The 23,136-nt window shown below is 38.8% G+C and overlaps 1 protein-coding gene across 1 annotated transcript; it reads right to left on the bottom strand.

Moving 5' to 3' along the window:
- Positions 1–21,175: 21,175 nt before the first annotated feature.
- On the bottom strand, positions 21,176–22,535 carry LOC133816635 (late embryogenesis abundant protein D-34-like). The gene is made up of 3 exons (XM_062249015.1): positions 21,979–22,535; positions 21,629–21,907; positions 21,176–21,535 (listed from the first exon to the last, which is right to left on the bottom strand). Exons 1-3 carry the CDS (start codon positions 22,303–22,305, stop codon positions 21,371–21,373), a joined length of 771 nt encoding a protein of 256 aa, XP_062104999.1. The 5' UTR covers positions 22,306–22,535; the 3' UTR covers positions 21,176–21,370.
- Positions 22,536–23,136: the final 601 nt, after the last annotated feature.

Below are 23,136 nucleotides of genomic sequence, written 5' to 3'. Positions count from 1 at the left end.
GGGAACTAGTGCCCACTGATGGGACCAAAAGGGAGAGGTTTCTCCAAGTGCTACAGCTTAGGATAGCTCGTGATGTTCCACTGTGTCTGGAGTGACTACTTATGCACAGGTGGTTGAGAAGGCGCTCACAGCTGAGAGCGTAGAGAACAAGATATGGCGGGATAACGCAGCCAGGAGAGACTTTAGGAGGGTGAGACCTCCATTTATCGGTTCAGGTAGGGGCGGAGGACCCAATGATCAGAAAAGGAAGGATCCTGATGTTTTCCCAGCTCCAGGCCTTGACAGGAGACCAAGTGGTATTACAATGGGCCGCCAAGGCGGCAGTGAGGTTTGGAGGACTTTCCCTGAGTGCCCTAGATGCAAGAGGCGTGATTTAGGGGAGTGATGAGCAAGGGTATGCTTTTTATGTGGGGTCGTGGGACATTTGAAAAAGGATTGCCCGAGATAAAGAAAGGAAAAGCCAAGAAAGGCGGACAGCTCGGCCCCAGCTCGAGTATTCGCATTAACTCAGGCAAAAGCTGAGGCTCGTCCCTCAGTAGTCATAGGTCAGCTTTTTAGTGCTAGAACCCCTTATACTGTTTTGATTGATTCTGGTGCTACACATTAAATATTTTAGCCTCAATTTACTCAAAGGAAATATATGTCTAATAGCAAGAATAATATTAGTATTGTTTTTTATAGATATTTTATAATATTATTATTATTTTAATATAAATATTCTCCCCTTAATCAAATATATTTATATATAGATATATTATGTAAAAAAATTCAAATATATAATATAAATTTAAATTATATAAAATATATACTGCAAAAATTAAATATATCTATTTTAGCAATATTGAGTTAAATCAATCACTTATATACGAAAAAAAATACTAATGTGTTGATAAATCAATGTGAATAAAGGATACTTTATTTATATTCTAAAGATTTAACACCCACAATGGTTTGACTATAGCAATTTTTTTTAACGGTTAATTATTTCTTTAAATAAAAAATTAGAAAAAATAACAAATTAGAGCAGGGACTATTAAATATTTTTTTAACTGTTACTTAATTATTTCTTTAAATAAAAATATATAAAAAATAACAAATGAGACCAAATAGAATGAGAAGATGCCAACTCATCTCCTCAAAGTTCTCATTTATATAAATACTAGAAAACATAATCGCGCTTCGTGCAGCTTTTGTAATGAGTAAAAAATATATATTTTTAAATTTTATTGGGAGGATTGTGTGGTAAGGAGTCTTTTTCACCTTGCCCGACAACATGCTCCTTTTATGCACACGTGAATGCGTCTTGACCCTAATTTTTTTATGATTGTGTTCATTGTATAACGAATAATTCAAGTGCCGAATACAAAGTTCAAACACATTATCATATGTGTAATTTTATTAACATATTTATTATTATAAACTTTGCATGGTTTTTTTAATAAAAAATTCTAAATTATGTATAAAAAAAAATTATGTTTTGTGCAAGAGTTATTTTTGGCCGATTTCCCTTTATTTTTAAAAATTAACTTTTACTCGTGTTTTGTCAAAAGGTTAAAAATATGAAGAGATAGATCGATTATTTGAATACTTTATTTGACCGATTACCCGTTTTGAACTTTTATTTTTTAAAACTAACCTTTGGACCATGTATGTATTCAAAAGGTTCAAAATTCTTTATAAAAAGTAAATTATATATATTATGTTTTGTGTAAGGGTTCACATTTTGAACCTTCTGTTTTAGTCGATTACCCGTTTGAACCTCGTGTTTTTCCAAAGCTTTAAAAATAGGAATATATGGATAGATTATTTGAACCATATGTATTTTGGTCGATTACTTATTTAGACCCTTTATTTTTAAAATGGTCAAATAAATTATTAAAAATTTATCGAACAAAGAGTTCGTATTGAATTTTTAGAAAAAAATATTTGACTAAAATAAAGTAGATCAAAATATATTTTATTTTATTTTATATAATTGTGTTGTAGTTTAATTTTAAATCATTTAAATATATATTTATATATGCATGCACGTTTCATTTTAATTATAATATTTTTAAAAAAATATATATTTCATTTAAAAAGACACTTAAATATCTCTCATTTGAATTAGTTAATTAATTTATCATTATATATAGATAAATACTTTGAAACTAAGATAAAAGAAAATAGAGTTAATAGTAATTAATTTATTATTATATATTGATAGATATTTAGAAATTAAAATAAAATAAAATAGAGTTAATTATTATTTGATCTTTTTAAAATTAACACGCAAGTATACGTGGTCAAATAAAGTAACATACGATAAGTAAAGTGTCGATCCCACGAAGACTGATATTAATTACCAATAACTAACTTCTAATTCTAATTTATTTAAATAATAATTTCAGAATTATGAGTAAAATAATTATTACTAAAATTAAGGAAACTATTAAGCACTAGAGAAATTCAGAGATAAAAATATGATTTAATTCAATGGATGTAAAAGTTAGGGTTTTAGTTTCATCAACCATCCACTTATGATTTCTAACAAATTTTCAATATTTCTTAATACTATTGTGATAGCAGATTACAACTATATATTATAGTCTTGCTAGGATCTATAATTCTCTACAACATATTATTTCCTACATCTCTGTGGTAAATCAACATGTTGCAGGCTTTAAATACGTAATCCCTGAACTACACAATTCATAGAAGTACTCTCGTCTAATATAAAATTGTGATTATCTACCTATAGCATAATTAACCTTCTCTTTTCAGAGCATAGGTTAAAATCATATAAACAAGTAAATGGTGATTAATCATTCACAAGCATTAAGCATAAGATAAATAATTCACAATAGGAGAAAGAAATTCATAAAAATTACATTAAGAATTCAAAAGCTTCAAGGAGAATCCACTAACACCCTAATAACAAGATTAGTTCAAAACAAACATAATGGAATCAATCAAATTAAATATAAACATAAACTCAAGAATAAAGAGAATAAAGAAGAGATCAAGAAATCAAACTCTCAGATCTTCAATGTTCTCCCAAGTCTCTAATAAGTTTTGAACATCAAAATTAAAAAAAAAATCCCCTAAATAACGCTTAAAACCGTATTTTAAATAGAAACCCTAAAACTGTTTTTCAAAATAAATGACAATTTTGCCCTTCTGATAGCCACGAAAGAATACACGTGCCGCGGCCCTGGCATTTAAGCGTCGCGACGCGCCTCTCTGAATTTGCGAAAACACGGTCTCTAACTCCAGCAAGCACCGCGACCCTTCACCCATGTGCCGCGGCCCTTGACAATTACAGAAAAAGGATCTCTCTGTTTTTCCCTTGCGTTGCAGTTCTTCATGTTAGCGCCGCAGCCCTTCATATTTACCCCAAAACTTATTTCCAAAGCTCCAAAATGAACAAGTCTCTCTGCGTATGAATCCTCAACTGTCTTCTTGTCAACTTTTAGCATAAATTTCCCAAATTTTTATGATTTTTCATTCATTTCCACAACTCCATGTTTCCTTATTCTATTTCCTGCAAACATACCAAAACAAGCGTAATACCGCATAACATTACACCAAATTGACTCAAACTTACCCTAAACACATGTTAAAAACTATGCTAAAAACCGACTCATCATTATTATTATATTTAAAAAAGTAGAATAAAAATATATCGATTTTAAAAAAATTTGAATGAAAAAATGAGAAAAACTAAGAAAATAAATAGAGTGATTTAAAGTAATTTTAAAGTATCACATCATCTCTTTGGAGCTCTCATTTATATAAATATATAGATTTATAACATTTTTTTAAAAAATAATATAACTTGATAAAGGAAATTATAATTTTTTTATAATGATAGAAAATTAAAATTTTTGTATACATTTAGTAATTCTTCATCTTTTCTTTAATATTATATATATTTGTGTGATTCACCCGAAATTATATATATATATATACATATACATATATTAGATCATCATTTAATATTGTCTCATAAATTAATTTTTTTTTTCAATTTGCTAATATTTTTTCTAATCTTATATAAAAAATATGAGGAACTATATCAAAATTTCATTTTTTTTTTCTATTTTAACTTACATGATTAGCACAAAAGATAAATTGTAACACAAAAAAAATCAATATTATATAGGGGTTTAATTTCCTTGAGTATCTTGAACTTATTAACATAATAGAGGTCTATTTTTTTTTCCAAACGAACTCAATACCACTACATCTTATAGTTTTTTATATACCGCTTCAAAGATTGTGAACGAGACTTTTTTTTTTTTTAAATGTGATAAAATATATATGTACATTTTAGTTACAATATATTTATCATTGTTTTCAATATATAATATATAAAAATATATACTACAAAATTAAATATAGAAATATAAATAATATGTTAAATATTAATATAAATTTGACAAACCAAAAAAAATATAATTATTGGACAAGATTGATTAAATCAATCATCATAACAAAAAAAATATTAATATTTGGACAAATTATAAATCAAAGTCAGTGAAGGGTTTATTTATAGCCTAAACGTATAACCCCCAATGGTTTGTGAATCATGGGGGACTATAGAGATTTTTTAAATTGTTAATTAATTCATTTATTAAATAAAAAAAATTTAAAAATTATAATTTATAAGAAAATAGATAAATCATATATTATTGATTATAGGAAGACACATCACCTCCATATAGTTCTCCTTTATATAAGTATATAGATAGATATGATAACTTTTTAAAAAATAAAATAATAATTTTTTAATAAAGATTAAGATTATGTATTATATATTATTATTATTTATAATATTTAAATTTATATTAATATATGTTACACCCAGATTTTGAGATAAGAAGTTATGATCCTGAAAGCTGGGCTCGTCAGGTGTGAGCTCGAAATATGCATGATCGTCATATGATCCGTCAGTCAGACTGCTTTGTTGTAATTACCAACCTCAAAAGCTCGAGGGTGTGTAGCCTTGAATATGTTCTGAGCTCGCAACGGCAAGACACTTGAATACATTTTTCACCGATTTCCTTCAGGCGAGATAGCTCGAGCTCGGGAAGTACAAGCTCGGATGTAGCAGCTTCATCGGCATCTACTTGTCGCAAGCATAGCGCGAAGTTCGGTGGCGAGCTCATGATTGACTCATAGTCTCGACAGACTCAATGCCAATTTTTGATCTCGAAGATTTGATGAATCATATGGGATAACCCATTACGTGTGAACATGTTTATTGTTGTACAATCCCCATATTTAAGGGATATCATTTAATCTGTTATCTGTTCCCGATCTTCATGGGACGTTTCCGTATATGTAGAAGATAATGCATTTAATGGTATTATGTTAATTGATTTATAGAATATCTTTCTGAAATATGTGAGAGTGAATTCTACAACCTTCCCTATAAATAGAGAAGGAAACACCATATGTAGGGGACCTTTTTTCTGATTTCTGGAGGGAACACTCTGGGCAACTTATCTCTGAAAAGTTTCCAGAAATCTCCCAAGTCTTAATAATGTAGACTCGTGGACTAGGCAGAGCTAACTGCTGAACAACGTAAAAACTCTATTGTTTTCTTCTTTATTCATTTGCTCCAATGTTTTATTGTTTAATTGCTCTACTATTTAAGTTGACGAAAAACGGCATCAACAGTTTGGTGCTTTCATTGATAGATATTAAACAGTACGTGCGTGAGTCTGTTCAGTCAAAGAACCTCCCAAATCAACAATGGCAGCAAATGATCCCAATGTTCTTGAGGAGGAAATTTTAGATGAAGCTGACTACCCCCGACACCCTGGAAAGCAGCCCATGGTGAACTCGGACCCTGATGAGAGGAGTGGTTCATCCGATTCTCGGGGGCCACCAGCCCCCAGGGACGACGAGGACATGTACTACAATCCTGAACGATATTTCTTGATAGTGGAGCTCAAAAATCGTCAACTGCGAAAGCAGTTGGTAGAGGCCAAGAAGCACAATGAAGAGCTAGCCAAACTAGCTGCTGAGGCGCAGGCGGCTCAAGCCCCACCTCCGCCAAAGGATCAGGCTTCGCCTCTGCGGGACGTTCATGTTCCGCCACGTAGGCCTCGAGGGCAACCACGCAAAAATGCTGCCACCCGAAGAGCGGAGCGACCTCCGTCGCCAGCAGAACAGCCAGCTCTGCTGAGAAACCTGAGAAGTAACCAGACTGGAGGTTCGGCCAACCCAACTGCGGAGGCACCAGCCAGAGTAGGGAATAATCGAGCCTCCTTGGAGGCTCGGACCCAAAATCCTAGTACTGCGCAGAACATTACAGAACCTGGTCGGGAGAACTCTAAACCTTCTAGGCCCCGTAATGGATGGCAGCCACCATCACCAATAAGGCACCCATTATCGCCAATAAGGTATCCTTCACCAACTCGGAGGAACACACAACTGACCCATGGTGATAAGGAAAGGCGAGCTGGGCGAAGGCGTGGAAATGGAGAGACTGCTAGAGAGCATAGGGGTCCTCAACCCACGAGAAGCCAAATGTCTTGGTCTCACACTATTGAGACGAGGAAACCGGCCAGAAACCCGTCTCGAAACAACCATGCAACGAGCCATGTCAATGGAGGCTCAAGAGACACTAAATCGGTCAGTATGTATGACCAGGAACGTAGAAATGCTGGGAATCGAAGAAATCACCCAGATTTACGAGAACAACTAAACCATAACCGGGGGAATGATAATCCATCGAACCCAGATCTGAGGGATCATCTCAATGGGCGCAAGGACCCTATACCGAGGCACGAAACTGGAGTTGTAATCAACGATAACCAGTTCCCACTGCTTCAAGCCAGACCCCCCGTAGATCCATTCCAAGAAAGGATTGAACAGTTGGAAAGAGCGTTCAGACTCTTAAAAAATGAATGAGGTAGGGAACGGGACGAAGAGTTCGATGAAGAACTCGAGCCCTTCGCCCCTCATATTTCTAGCACCCCGTTTCCTCAGGGATTCAGAATTCCTCATGTCCCACCATTTGATGGGAATTCGGATCCGCACAGTCATTTAAGCACATTCAACACAATCATGCGAGCCAGTAATGTGGGCTACAAGCTCAAATGCATGATGTTCCCAGCCTCGCTCACGGGACCAGCAAAGAACTGGTTTGAGAAGTATAAGAGACATTCGATTGATTCTTGGGATAAATTATCAAGAGATTTCAAGAAGCAGTTCAAGGCCATGGTCGGCATTAGGCCTGAGGCGTCTGCCTTAACCAATGTTCGACAACAGCCGAACGAATCACTGAAAAGTTACCTCACAAGGTTTAATTTGGAAGTCGCCCGAGCTCGTGACGTCGATGACAGTGGCCATTTAATGGCTGTCTGAGTCGGAGTAATGCCTGGAAGTTCTCTCTGGGAGGATATGCAAAGGAAGCCCGTAAGGTCCCTAACCGAGCTCAATCGATGAGCTTAGAGATTTGTTAATGTAGAAGAGGCGAGGTCAGCGCTGAATATGACCTCTCAGCCCATAACTACAACAACAAACGTAAACTCTGCCTCGACCTGGCAGATCCTACGACCTCAAAACCCTCTGAGGACAACCCTTCTAAAAGGAAGAAAAATGAAGGGAATAATCCCGAGGAGGAAGGGGGAAAGAAGAAGAAAGGAGAGAGATATTTCTCCGTATACAAGGTGTATACCAAGCTCAATGAGTCTCAGGAGAATATCTACCTGGCTAATGAAAACCAGGTCCCTTTTAGACAGCCCAACCCCATGAGGAACCAAAAGGCAAAAATAGACTCCAACAAGTACTGCAGATTTCATAGAGTTATCGAACATACAACCGATGAATGTAGACAATTAAAAGACGAGATCGAAGGATTGATCTCGAGAGGATATTTTAGACAATATGTTAAGAACCAAAACCCCAATCAGGCTTCCACCAGCCAAAGGGCGGCAGCAGCACCACCTGGTCAGAATAATAACTCCTAAGCAAGGGAGGATGAACGACCCCCTCCAATTGATGGAGAAGATGTCATAACCATTTTGGGGGGACCACATATCGCAGGATTAGGCAGGAACGCCTAGAAACGATATGTGAATGAACTAAAAACTGGTGACGGGTCTCCTTACGAACTCGAACCTAGAGCTCCAAAACAGCAAAGGGTTGAATCTCAACCCATAACTTTTACTGAGGATGACGTGTCTCATGTACAGTTTCCTCACAGTGACCCGTTGGTCATAACCCTTCAGCTCGCGAATAAGAGGGCACACCGAGTCCTGGTTGATAATGGGAGCTTAGTAAATATCCTCTACAAGGCTACCTTAGAAAAGATGGGACTCGTGCTTCACGACCGAAAGGCCTGTGCAATGACGTTGTATGGCTTTTCAGGAGAAGCCTATATGGGATCCATCGAACTCCCCGTAACCTTGGGTGACTTCCCAATCTCGATAACCAAGACGATGGAGTTTGTAGGAGTGGATCTTCCATCAGCCTACAATGTTCTGCTCGGGAGACCCGCCCTAGTAGGGCTGGGGGCAGTTACATCTGTAAGGCATCTGGCCATCAAGTTCCCAACTTCTAGTGGCATCGGGACTCTGAAAGGGGACCAGCTCGTAGGAAGGGAATGTTATAGCATTTCCATTATAGGAAAGAAGCAGACAAATGCATAAACACTTGTCATAATTCAGAATAAGGATGGGACAGTCTTCGAAATAGACGAAGAGATCAATCCAACAGTAGAAGAAAGGGTTGACCTCGAGCCGCTAGAAGAACTCAAAGAAATCAAGCTCGAAGAGATCGATCCCCCGAAAACTGTGAAGGTAAGGAAAAACCTGTCAGAGGAAAGAAAGTAGTAATTAATCTGCTTCCTGAGGAAGAAGCGGGACGTCTTCGCATGGTCACATTCGGACATGGTGGGGATAAGCCCAGATTTGATAAGCCATGCTCTGAACATCGACAAAAGCTTCCCCCCGAAGCAACAAAAACGAAGACTTCTGGATGATGACAGGAAGAAAGCCCTGAAGGAAGAGGTCGATAGGTTAAAGGCGAATCGATTTATACGAGACGCCTTCTACCCTGATTGGGTCGCCAACCCAATCCTAATTCCAAAACCTAACGGAACATGGCGGACTTGTATCGACTAAGGACTGTTTTCCCCTACCTCGGATCGACCAGCTCATAGGTGCCACAGCCGGGCATGGACTTATGTAATTCATGGACGCTTATTCTGGATATAACTAGATTTCCATGCATACCCCAAACCAAGAGCATACAAGTTTTGTGACAGATAAAGGGTTGTACTGCTACAACGTCATGTCGTTCGGGCTCAAGAATGCTGGAGCCACATACCAACGGCTCGTAACTTGATGTTCTCCGAGTAGATAGGTAATAACATGGAAGTTTATGTTGATGATATGTTGGTCAAATCTAAACATAACAAACACCATGTGGACGACCTCGAAGAATGCTTCGCCGTGCTACGAAAGTATAACATGAAGCTCAACCCCCAAAAATGCTATTTTGGAGTATCGTCGGGGAAGTTCATGGGTTTCATTGTGAACGCACGGGGAATAGAGGCTAATCCTAACAAGATCAGGCGTTAATTGACATGCCTTCACCTCGAAAGCATAAATATGTCCAGAGTTTAACTGGACGGATGGCGGCATTAAGTAGGTTTATCTCGAAATCTACAGACCATTGTCTTCCATTTTTCAACCTGTTAAGAGGGGGCAAAAAATTCGAGTGGACAAAGGAATGCGAGCTCGCATTTCAGGAGCTCAAGAAGCACCTCGCGGAGCCTCCCATCTTGTCGAAACCTATCACAGGAGAAATTTTGTACCTATATCTCGCTACAACTGAGCATGCCATCAGCGTTGTACTCGTCCAAGAAGACCAGAAGGTACAAATGCAAGTATACTCTGTCAGCAAAAGGTTACTGGGGGCAAAATCAAGATACCCCTTAATGGAGAAATTGGCCCTCAGCCTAATTCACTCATCTCGAAAGCTCCGACCATATTTTCAAGCACACCCCATCCATGTGCTGACTGACCAACCACTACGACAAGTCTTCTTAAAGCTAGAAGCCTCGGGCCGATTGTTAAAATGGGTTGTCGAGCTCGGACAATTCGAGATCACCTATCATCCAAGGAAAACCATAAGAGGACAAGCCTTGGCGGACTTCATAGTGGAATGTACTGGAATGACTGATAACAAAGTTATAACCCCAGCTCGCGAGCTGTGGAAACTTTATGTTGATGGGTCTTCCAACAAAAATGGATCAAGGGCACGAATCATATTCATCACTCCAATAGGAAACCGATTTCACTCCACCTTGAGATTTGACTTCGAAGCATCTAACAACGAGGCTGAATACGAAGCTCTATTGGCAGGACTTCGAATAGCCAAGGAACTCAAGGCTAAAGTGATACACTATTATAGTGACTCGCGGTTGGTGGTCAACCAAATTTTAGGGGAATACTAGGCTCGCGGAATAAAGATGGCTGCATACTTGAAAAAAGCAAAAACAGCACTCAAACATTTCGAGTTTTACACAATAGAGCAGGTTCCCCGAGAGCAAAATTCGAATGCAGACGCCCTAGCCAGGCTCGCCACGTCTACAGAGGTTGACAAGCTGAATGTTGTGCCATTCGAGTGTCTGTCGACACCCAGTATTAGCGAGCCGGAACAGGAAGATGTCTGCATGATCAAATCTGAGCCAACCTGGATGACCCCAATAGTTGAGTACCTTGAAACCAGTGTTCTCCCAGCAGAACGGAACAAGGCTTGAAAACTGATGTATCAGATCCCCAGATACACTATTGTGGAAGGAAGGCTATATCGGAGAGGATACTCTATGCCACTACTCTGATGTGTGACTCCACCCAAGGCCAAAAAGATCCTAGAAGAGATACATGAGGGATTCTGTGGGGATCACACTGAGGGGCATAGCTTATCAAAGAAAATTATACGCCAAGGATACTTCTGGCCCACTATCAAAGCAGACTCATTTGATTACGTCAAGAAATGCGATAAGTGTCAACGGTTCTCCACAATCCCACGAGCTCCACCTTCCGAGCTAACTATGATGACCTCCCCATGGCCATTTGCGATATGGGGAATTGACCTCATAGGCTCGTTGCCAACTAGAAAAGGTGGAGTTAAGTACGCAGGAGTCGCGGTAGATTATTTTACGAAGTGGACCGATGCCAAACCTCTAGCAACAATTACCTCAAAGAAAGTTTTGGACTTTGTGGTAAAAAATATAATCTGCTGATATGGAATGCCAAGGAAGAAAGTATCGGATAACGGTACTCAGTTCGATAGTGAACTATTTACCAATTTTTGTGAGAGAAATGGGATAATAAAGAGCTTCTCCTCTGTGGCTCATCCCCAAGCGAATGGCCAAGTCGAAGCTGTGAATAAAACCCTGAAGAGTTCCATGAAGAAGAAATTGGAAGAAGCTAAGGGAAAATTTCCCGAGGAGTTACCACAAGTTTTGTGGGGATATCGGACCACAGCTCGCACTTCAACAGGACATACCCCAATTTCTCTGGCATATGGGTGCGAGGCTATGCCACCAATCGAGGTCGAAGTACCCACTATTCATAGCCATGCTTTTGACCAAACCTCGAACCAATTCCAGCTCGAAGTAAGTTTGGACTTGATTGAAGAAAGACGGAATGAGGCTCAACTAAAAAATGCATCATATCAGCAGCAAGCTACTCGATATTTCAATAAAAAGGTTCGAAACAGAAAATTCAGATTGGGAGACTTGGTGCTAAGACGCGTAATCCTAGCCACGCGGGACCCAGCTGCTGGCGTGCTCAAGCCTAATTGGGAAGGGCCTTATCAAATTGAGTCTATTATCTGACCTGGCGTCTACAAATCAGCAAGATTAAATGGGGAATTGGTACCATAAGCATGGAATGGCAAACATCTACGACCTTACTATCAACAGTGTAGGAATGATGTCACCTGTAACCGTGCTTGTTTATCTTTACTATGCTTCTGTTAATAAATTGTCCAATGCTGAATAAAGTTCATTTCCGTTTTCACTATGCTGTATTTTTTGCAAACTCTCTTAATTTAATAACCTATGGTCACACTCATAGGATATTATGGGGGCATTAGTGGTATATATATCGTAAGCTTGAAAAAATAAATAGCATACACGAAAAAAAAAAAAGTAAAGTGTTTGGATGTAACTAAATACATGAGCTAAGATAATTTGGACATAACCATATTATTAAAAGTAACGTGTTTGGATGTAACCAAACACGCGAACTAAAATAACCAGATTATTAAAAGTTAAGTATTTGGATATAGCCAAATACGCGAGCTAAAATAATTTGGACATTAAAAGTAAAGTGTATGGATATAACCAAACGCGCGAGCCAATGTAATTTGGATATAACCAAATGCGCGATCTAGATATAACTAGGTCAAAAAATATATGTGTAAGGATTACGAACCAAAAACACGACTTAAATAGGTTTGGAACAAACCAGCTAAAACTAATCGACAGAAAGATGGGATATAGATAAACCCACCTCAAATTAAGTCGAGATCGAGGCTGGAATATCTTGCAAAAAGATAGTTTCGACCTCGTAACCTCGGGGAGCTGCCCGAGGATGAGGAAAAGTAAATAAAAAAGCAGGATATAACTAAACTACCCGCCTTACACGCCATATAAGTACTTTCTAGTGCATGGTAAAAGTAAGTTTCGACCTCGACAAATAACGAGATCGGACACGAATACATCGAGTAAACTGTGCATGAATGTATTGAAACTCGAGCTTAAAATCACCACGTGTTTGTGTGAATAAACAAACATAAGGACTAACTTTTAATACAAATTTCTTAAAATATTTTGATTTAAGAGATGTAAGGCAAAAATATTAAAGTAAAGTCAAATATGGTATTGTAAATATCATAAGAAAACAACTCTTTTACGAGCTATAAATTGTCTTAGCCCCAAGGGCATAAAAAGCAAAAAATAATAAAAACTATTACAAAAGTCTTATAGGGACGTAGCCCAAAATCGAGGTTTAGAAGGAAGGGGCATCCCTCTTAGCCTTCTCGGCATCCTCCTTAGCCTTTTCTGCATCCTCCCGAGCAGCCTCCTCCACTTCAAGCTGAGCTTGCCATTTTTCCACAAGATCCTCCTCAAAAGAGCCTAGGAAGCTAGTATCGAGATCAGCATTGCTGACTCAGATCCTGTACATGACCATGTCAACTGCTCAGTCCTTCCTCTCCTTGAACTCTTCGAGGAGAAGGTTTTTTTCCTCCTCCATTATCTCGAAGGTGGCCTTTTTCTCCTCCTCAAGCTCCTCAAGCCTGGCATTCAGCTTCTCGAGCTCTGCTATCCTGGACTTCATCTGCTCAACCTCAGCCTCCAATTTTGATTTTTCGGCCTTAAACTCGTCTGTGAGCTTGAGCAGGAGATCCTTCGCCTCTTGAGCATATGACATGCTCGAGTGGATCTCGTTGTTCATCTTATAATTTAGCTGAGCAAACGCAGTAAGAGACTAACAGACAAACAAATCAAGTTAGAATATGCACTAAGCACAACAACAACGATAATAAGGTTAGAGAAGTTACCGCAACAGCGAGCTCGACACTCTTGTCATAAAGGGTGGCACAGTCCCAAGCATTGTTCAAGAACTCCCACTAGGGAGCCTCAAAGCTGCTATGCTAATGCTCTGACTACCCGAGACATGACGCCCGAGCCAAGTGTAGCCCCATGGGTCCCGACAGCATTGTCGAAACAATACTCATCAACATGAGTAGAAATTGACAACAGACGCCCTTTGGACGCTGGTTTCTTTGGAGGAGGGCCGAGCGTGGCGAGGATCTTAACGGCAGGAGGCAAAGGAGGAGCATCTGTGGTGGACGCATCGACTTGGGAGGCGGGACCCACAGCCGGGCTTGCAACAATGGGAGTTGGGGGAGGAGGAGTCTTCTCGGTCATCTTAGAGATCTTAGCAGGTCGATCAGACTTCTGGGAGGCTTTCAGGCACTTGCCCTTCTTAGCCCCCTCACCCATGGTGAGCAGGGTCTCGAGATCAGAATCCATAGTGCCTGCACAGTCACACCACATTATAAGAAATTTCAAGCACAAAAATTTAGCATAATGCAGACAGTCAAGGAATAAAAGGACAAGTAACGAGGAACCTAACTGGAACTCTCCCCCGAGCTCGTGCTCGGCGACCACGTAATTCCCCCATCTTTGGAAGAGGCAGGGGGAGTCCCTTCCCTATATGTGGAAGTCAACCTCGAAAGGTCCCTATAATCATTCGTCCCATATTGGACAGCTATTCCATTCCAGACCTCATTCAAGCTATACATAGTATCGTACTTCCCTAACCAGCTATCAAACCAATGGACTCTCTCATCTACCCAAGACCATTCATAAAAATTGTCCCTATCATTTGGGCAGAAGATTAGAGTGTCGGGTTTATGCTCAAGTAGCGAAGGAGACCACAAATCCGAGCTAAGGATGACCGTACCTTTGTCACTCAAGCTCGAAGCCTCTTCATTGGCCTCGTTCCCCGAGCACGGACTCCTGCGATGGCGAGCTAGGGATCGTGCCTTAGAGCTTTGCCTCAGAGGAAGGCTGCCGGTAGGGAGAGGCACAAACTCCCACTGGGTGTACTTCTTGTTGGACCAGTCGTTTGTGGATTGATCCTTCTCTAAGAGACCACAGGTGTAGCGACCCAAATTTGCTAATAAGGCTTGGAACCTTGATTAGTGTGCCTAGAGGGCAATAATTGTTATACTGTGTTAATTTATGTGAATTTTACGAATATGTGATTAGAGTGCATGTTTAGGTTATTAAATATGCATGTGGGCCCCGTTTGATTGTTAGGGGAAAATTGGTAATTTTAGCCCGCTGAGGGCATAAATGTAATATATGTAATATTGTTGATATAATTGTGAATTATTTGTGATGCACGTTCTGAGACGGTCCTAGGGAGCCGTTTAACTAGAAAGTCACAACAGGGTCAAATACCCGGCTCGGGAGGAGCCTAGGGGTATTTTGGGAATATTACAACTTGAGTTTGGGAATTCGTAAGTAATGGTTAGTGACATTTTGGTAACTTGGGTAACCATTGGTAACCGTTAAGGATAGTTACTCTATGTGGGAAAATGGTATATTTGTAAGGGATGGGAAAGGTCTAAGATGCCCTTGAGGTTTAGTTAGAAAGAGAGTTAGATGGAAGGGAAAAAGGGTCTTTTAGTTGGGATATAGATGAATTTGGCTGAGGAAAAATCATTCACGTTACTTTACTCTAAGTATAATCTAAATATTGTGTTGGGGAGATTAGAGGAATCAAGAAGCTAGAAGGAAAGGAGAAAGAGGAATAGAGCTGGGTACTTTAAGGCTTAGGAGGAGAATCAAGGCTGGCTTGAGGCAACTAAAATCAAACATAGGTCAAGATTGATCTAGAGGTAAGCTTCATCTCTGAATTTTGGTGTTCTTGCAAGTTCTTTTAGAGTTTGGGTTGAATTCTGATAGTTGGGTTTTGGTTTAAAAATTGAGGGAATTCAGCTTGGGAATCAAGAAGGATCAACTTGAAGCTGGAATTGGAGGAAGCTCAGAGTTGAATTTCCATTTAAGGTAAGAGTTTTATGCACCACTGTTTTGTTGAGCTGCTGTGGTTTAAGTTTCTAGGTTGTTGGTTTAAGTTTTGTAGAGTTTTAAACCAATTCTTGAATTATGGGTTTGATTATGTGCCTAGGCTTGTTGCTGACGTTTCTAAGTTGTTAAATGGTTTATGTGGGGTTTTGGATTGAATTTGAGACTTAGGTATGCATGTGTATTGATTTGGGAGTGTTTTGGTTCGGGAAAATGTTGAGGAAAAACCCAGAAATCTAGGTTAGCGAAAGGGCGCTGCGGCCCTGTTCTTCTGCGCCGTGGCGCTAGGCTGCAGCAGAGGACAAGGGCCATTCTGGGCGCCGCGGCCCTCATAGGGTGGCGCCGCGACGCTAGGCCATTTCTCGGCGGGGGAAAATTGTGGATTTTAGGCTTTTTCCCATGGGGCTCGGGGGACGCTTCTGCCACTTTGTGTGGGGTTCCAGGAGGTCCCGAGGGCTCGGGTTTGGTTCCGGGAAACACTTTTGAATTGGTTAGTAATGGGGATGCTATTTGTGTGTTGTGACTAGGTTCTCGGAGAGGCTCGGATTAGAGGACCGTGCTCGAGGGTTCAGTGCTCAAGAAGCTCGGGACACAGGTAAGAGAACTGTTGTACCCATAGAGTAGAGCGAGGCCCCATAGTTGTGTTGCAGGGCACGACCTTATATGATTATGTGTTGGGTGTAGCCCATTGATTATGTAGTTTATGTTTAACTTATGTTTAGATTATGCTGTGTATGCATATATGTGAATGATCGGCCAGGGCCGGGAACGACGAAGGTCGGGAACGGTAAAGGCTGAGAACGGCAAGGGGCCAGGAGAAACGTTTAGCACGTGGAGTGCGAGTTGCCAGGGTAGGACCCTAGGGGATACCTGGGATATCCTTATGGTGTAGACCGCAACTCAGGGTCTGGTAAAGCGCCTGAGACGGCATGGACGTATGTGTTAGCTTGATGACAAACTGGTTATATGCTAGGTGGTTCATATGTATATGTTATCTGTTTATGTGGAGTTTTCTTGCTGGGCTTCGACTCACGGGTGCTCTGTGGTGCAGGGAAGGGCAAAGAGAAGGTGAACCGACCATGAGTATGGAGAGCGTGACGTGACGCGTACATGTCTGGTCTTCCTGGCTGCCACGGCCAGGGGTATTTTTGGAAGTTGTTTGTAAAGAACCCTATTTTGTCGTTTAGTCGACCTTGAGTATATTTTGCGTTGTAAATATTTGTAAACAGTATTTCGGGATCCCAAATGTTAAATATTTTACGACTTTCAGTAAATGAGATTATTTTCAAAGTTTATGCCCCTGTTTATGATTTAATTACATGTTTACCGTAAAACCTCGATTAGCGAGTTAGAAGCACATTTTAAACTCACTTAGCAACGGCTCTAAGGAAGTAGGGCGTTACAACAGGCTTGAAGCTTATCTTCATGAAGAAGATAAGACAGGGATTTGAAGCAAAGTATCCTTATGCTCCTTCATCTTACCAGTGGGAGTAGGACGATGATAGTTGGCTGAAGAAATAAATGTATTATGAGTGGTTCCAGCCCAAGCAAGAATTTGAACATGAAAAGAAAAAGAAAAAAAAAAGATCGTATACTTATGGATTCGCCTAAACGAATAGTGTCTGGAGGGAGCCAGACCGTCCGTCCAAAAGAATGCCACCTTGAAATTGGGAGGATGGGGAGGTCCTCGAAGATTTTCTTCTCGCGAGGATAGCTTGAGAGATAATAGAAGCCATCTCCTCCCCGAGCTTGGGAGGGATTGCTTTTCAAGCAAAAGAGATACAAAATCTCCTTTGGTGAAGGTCCTTCCCGCTTTAGCTCGTGGTAAAGCGACCTCAGGGCTGACAAAACCCTGTTTGAGTTGGTGTTGAGTTGGAAGGGAGCGATCCAGAAGAAATCCAAAAAGTCCTTGAAAAAGGACTTCAAGGGCCATAAGGCCCCTGCCCTCATGTGCTCATGGCTCCAAGCCGCATATTTTAACTTACTGTCGGGATTACCATCTCTCGGGGCGCGACAGCTTTGCTCATGGGAGGTTGGAGCTCGACACCTCAGCGAGCCTGATAGTCCAATTCCATGAAGGGCCAAGATGTCAGAGATCTGCCCTAGTGAAGAAATTGAGCTCATGTAATGCTCGGCCTCGAAAAATTCTCCCCTCAAGGTGGGAATAGTTGTGGGCTGTGAAGTAGATGGGGGATTTGATGGTTCTTCCATCATTGAAAATTGAAGATCGCCCGGTTTGAATGTGATCGTCACTTTAAGAGTAGGATCGAGGGGGATTGGTCTAGGCTCGGGGTTTGGATCTGGGTAGATGGCGACCCTAAGTCTCTTCCTTTTTCTCTCTTCGACCTCGTCGATTTGACATCAAAAGTGAGCTCGGGTGTCTTCTTGCTCACGCCTTAGTTCATTCTCCCAAATCAATCACTAATTCTGAGTAAAAGGTGACAACGGGCTCAGAATAGCCGGTGAGTAAGGAATTGCGAGTTTTGACCCCCACCGCTTTTCCAAATTCTGTGACATCTAGCAAGAAAGAAAAATGGTGAGGGCCAGACGAACAAGAGATTAAGAATAAAAATCTAGACGATCTGAGCTCGAATGCTCGAGACTATGGAACGAGCTCGGTCAAAAGAGTGATATTAGGCTCGAAGCGTGTATTCCACATAAAGGGGAAAATTGGATTTGTATTTTAGAATCCCGGATTTTCAGGGAAAAGGTTGGCGGTTACTCAAAAAGTGATATTTTTGGGAAACGTGCAATTTGAAAACCCTAATCTTGTACCCAGTTTCTTGGTCTACACGATACAATAGTTGAAATCAAGATAACCCAGTAAAATGCAAAAATCTGGGTTTGGAAAGTCTTAACAACAGAAGAGCCTATAAACTACACTGTATTAATTGAAGCATTCTAGTACAAAACTAGTAAATGTGCCTAAGTGCAACAACATAAACATGCATGGAAAGACAAAGTATATACACGAACATATGGGGGTCAAGAATAAACACTTACACAATGTAGATGGTGGGAACAGAGAAATGGGTGACCGAAGAAGAGGTTGCAAAGACGATCTCACGGAGTCGAACAGGTCGACGGTGCTTTGTTTCCTCGGCTTAGAGAACATACAACAGTAGAACGGGTTTCAGGTTCTGGGTTTTTGTTCTTCCCTTCTCTCTGAAAACTTAAAAATGTAAAAGTGAAATGAAGAAGATGGTGGGCGTATTTATAGGCCATAGCAGAATGCCAAACAACAAATTGGATCTGGACCATTGGACGAGATTGATATCTGATCGAACGAACAGGTATTGGCGTGGCAATGGCGGCAAAAAGATGGCTGATGGGGAGACCTGGAAATGGTGCAAACATACTCAAGTACTCTGATCTTCCAATACCCACCTGACGCGTGTCCATACTCGAGTACAAATAATGGTACAGTTTCCAAGAAGGGCAGCTCAAAAGTTTCCTTCTCATGGGATTCGAATTGATACTTTTGAGGGGGAAAAATGTTACACCCAGATGTCAAGATAAGGAGTTATGACCCCGAAAGCTGGGCTTGTCAGGTGTGAGCTCGAAATATGCATGATCGTCATATAATCCGTTAGTCAGACCGCTTTGTTGTAATTACCAACCTCGAAAGCTCGAGGGTGTGTAGCCTCGAATATGTTCTGAGCTCGCAACGGCATGACACTTGAATACATTTTTCACCGATTGCCTTCAGGCGAGATAGCTCAAGCTCGGGAAGTACAAGCTCGGATGTAGCAGCTTCGTTGGCATCTACTTGTCCCGAGCATAGCGCGAAGTTGGGTGGCAAGCTCGTGATTGACTCATAGTCTCGACAGACTCAATGCCAATTGTTGATCTCAAAGATTTGATGAATCATCTGGGATAACCCATTACGTGTGAACATGTTTATTATTGTTCAATCCTCATATTTAAGGGATATCATTTAATCTGTTATCTGTTCCCGATCTTCATGGGACGTTTCCGTATATGTAGGAGATAATGCATCTAATGGTATTATGTTAATTGATTTACATAATATCTTTCCGAAATATGTGGGAGTGAATTCTACAATCTTCCCTATAAATAGAAAAGGAAACACCATATGTAGGGGACATTTTTTCTGATTTCTGGAGAGAACACTCTGGGCAACTTATCTCTGAAAAGTTTCCAAAAAACTCTCAAATCTTAATAATATAGACTCGTGGACTAGTCAGAGTTAACTGCTGAACCACGTAAAAGCTCTGTTGTTTTCTTCTTTATTTATTTGCTCCAATATTTTATTGTTTAATTACTCTACTATTTAAGTTACCGAAAAACAGCGTCAACAATATATGTATTAAATATCTAGTTTTGTATTAAATAATATTATCATAATAATATTTTATAACATTTAAATTTATATTAATATAATTATTAAATATCTAATTTTATATTTTATATTATTATAATATATATTATTATAATTATTATTTTTTATAATATTTGAATTTAAATTTAAATTTAAATTAATATAATTTATAAATATCTATTTTTAATTAATTTTAAAAATATATTTCATTAAATATTTAAAATATTTCGTTAAAGTTACCAAACAAACAAACAGATAAAACCAAAAAAAAAAAAATAGTTATTTTATAAGGAGAGCTTATCAAACATTTCCCTGTGTCTTTTTCATTATTATGACTAACAGAAAAGTTTGAAAAACGGTTGAAACCAAAAAAATTCTATTAAATATATCCTTTATATATTTTTAAGTCTCTGTATAAATAGTTAAGAAATGAAAATTATTTAAATGCTTAATGTTTTTAACTTATTTATTATATATAATATGCATGTGAAATCAAATAGGAGAGTCTCTAATCAGCATTTCTTTCTCATATATTTATATATATACTAGGTACAAGCAAACTGCATAACTTAATTTTTTTTATAAAATTTATTAACTATTTTTATTAAATTTATATTAATATCATATCAATTTTAAAATAAATATCTTATTTTAATAAAATAATTTATTTATTTTTGTTTAAGATTATATTTATTATAGTTTTTGAATTTAGGAATAACAAGAAGAAATTATATATTATATATTTAATGTAATATTAAATATTATACGTGGATTTTAAATTTAAGTTTCTTGTTAGTTTTTTTTAAAAAAGCAAGTTGTTGCAGTATATTATATTATATATTTAATATAATATTATTTTAATAATTTGGTTTAAGTTTAATTAAATTTTATTTAAGTTATAAAACGTATAATTTTATTATTTTTAAATAATTATCATTTTAAAATATTTTAAAAATATCATATTTTAATTTATTTAATTATTTATTATTTTAAAATAATTATTATTGTAAAATATATGAAAAATATCCTATTTTTGTTTAATTATTTATTGTTTTTAAATAATTATTATTGTAAAATATTTCATTTCAAATTTTTTAATTATTTATTTAATTTTAAGTATTTACAAATTATCACTAAATATAAAAATATTAAGTTAAATATAAAAATATTTCGTTAAACTAACCATTTAAAATCTCCATTGCCAACCCAATTATTATATAAAAGAGATATAAGTCCACTCTTGTATACATCATATTATACAATATTATATATACATATAGCAAGCATATTACACTACGTATATATACCTTTAATAATTATATCACACACACATAAAAACGAAAAACAAAAAGAAATAAATAACCAAACCCCATCCTAGGTGAAGGCGAAAGAAAAGAAGTCGCACGCAAATTAAGTCATATACGACCAGTTTCGTTGAGTCTAGCAGCTGCCTTCACAGACGCCGCTACTCCGCCTGGCTGTGTCGTCTGATTCGGGTTGTTCTGCATCTCTGCATTCTCTACCACTTCAGCATCCTGCCGTGTCGCCGCCTTGTCAACCGGCAGTTTCGTAGTCGCGCCCTATGTACGTATGAATATGTGTATATTAAACGTACTATATATATATACAGTATTGATTTATTATATAAAGAAATTAGGAATGTAAAAACGTACGGTGAGAATATCTCCGAGCTTAAACTTGTATTTCTCGCCAAGATCGATACCGTAATTGAATGTCGCCGTTGACTGAGCCATGGCGGCGAGGCCACCTGGTGTTACGACATTACTGCCCGTCGCTCTAGCCTCCGCAGCTTGAATCGCCGCCGCGTCTCTTTGGTCTACCGTCTTATGCCTAAGGATCTTCGCCGTCGCTTCTAGAGCGTCTTCTATTGTTAATGCACTCACCTCACTCAGCAGAGCTGTGGCCATCGACTGACCATACGGATCAACAACCTATTAAAAATAAAAATAAGTGAAAGTTAATTAATTTCAACCATGTAAAGATAATTATATATACTTCTGGCCTGTCCACCGACTGATTCGGTCACTGTCCGGTATCCAGGCACGTCAGTTTCCGTAACGGTAACACCTTCGGCTCTAGCCACGTCGGAGACGTCCACGTGGCCAACAACGCTGGCTCCTTCAATTTGGTCCGCTGAGGCCTGCAGCATCGTACAGACTGGACCGCTCTTCTGGGTCTGGCCCAATATGGTCGATTCAGCAGTTTGCTTCATGGAAGCGTCCAGGGAAGCAATAGGTTTCTCTGTGAGTTCATTCGATACGTTGAAAACGACGCCGTATTTGGTCGGTTCTGGGTCGCTTTGAGTCCTCCGTGGCTGTTCCTGACTCATTTTCTTCTTCTCTTAATTGGGTTTTTCAGTGTATGGATTCTTTTGGCTTTTCAGTGTATGTAGAGCTCTTGTTCTGAACTAAAGGACAAGTCTATTATTTGTTCCAAAAAAAAAAAACAGGGTATGTCCATATAGTTGATTGAGGTGTTGTCACGTGTGACGAGTGAATACGTGGCAAATGAAGAACGAGAACAAGTTTGGTTTACAACAGTGAGTTAAGGTTTGATTATTTATAGGTTATAAGATTGATGACACTTGTAATTACAGATGGCGTTGAACTAGCGAAAAAAAAAAGTGCACATTTATTCACGATGAATGTAGCCCTTGTTATGAATATTGATCTAGTGACGCGAGTTGGAGTCATTTTTAAAACGTGTGATGGCTTTTTCCTGACATGTTTTTGGTGAAGTATTTTTAAGTTATTTTACTCTAAAAGAAGCATAAATTTCGGCTCAACTTGCATTGGGCTTCCAATCTTGATTTTGTCGTCTTAACGTAGAAAATGATGTTGAGGGTCGTGGTGACTTCAACTGTCTTAGCACTTTATTTTAATAATGAGAATTGTTCTTTTGTTACAAAAAAAAAAAGTCCGAATTTTAAATGTTCACATGTGGCCATCTAATTAAAATGCACAAATTCAATTAAAATAACATCTCTTTCTACCAATAAGAACTTCATTGTAGCAGTTTGAGTTAAAGCTGTAAATACGGGCCGGACTTTCTAGCACGGCACGAAACCGGCACGAGCCCGGGAGGCACGAGCACGACACGGCACGAAAAAATATGGGCATGGGCCAGGCACGACACGAATTGAAATTTGGCACGGCACGGC

The sequence above is a fragment of the Humulus lupulus genome, chromosome 2, assembly GCF_963169125.1.
Source record: "Humulus lupulus chromosome 2, drHumLupu1.1, whole genome shotgun sequence".
Classification (NCBI taxonomy): Eukaryota; Viridiplantae; Streptophyta; class Magnoliopsida; order Rosales; family Cannabaceae; genus Humulus; species Humulus lupulus.
The sequence above is the reverse complement of the archived record's forward strand: the minus strand, read 5'-3'. Positions and strand labels throughout refer to the sequence as shown.

What these genes read in the sequence shown, in the direction of transcription:
- LOC133816635 (XM_062249015.1), bottom strand. Translation starts at nt 22,305, where the DNA reads ATGAGTCAGGAACAGCCACGGAGGACTCAAAGCGACCCAGAACCGACC. An exon ending in CCGAATCAGTCGGTGGACAG is followed by an intron (nt 21,908 to 21,978) that starts GCCAGAAGTATA and finishes TATTTTTAATAG; the next exon opens with GTTGTTGATCCGTATGGTCA. An exon ending in AGCTCGGAGATATTCTCACC is followed by an intron (nt 21,536 to 21,628) that starts GTACGTTTTTAC and finishes ATACGTACATAG; the next exon opens with GGCGCGACTACGAAACTGCC.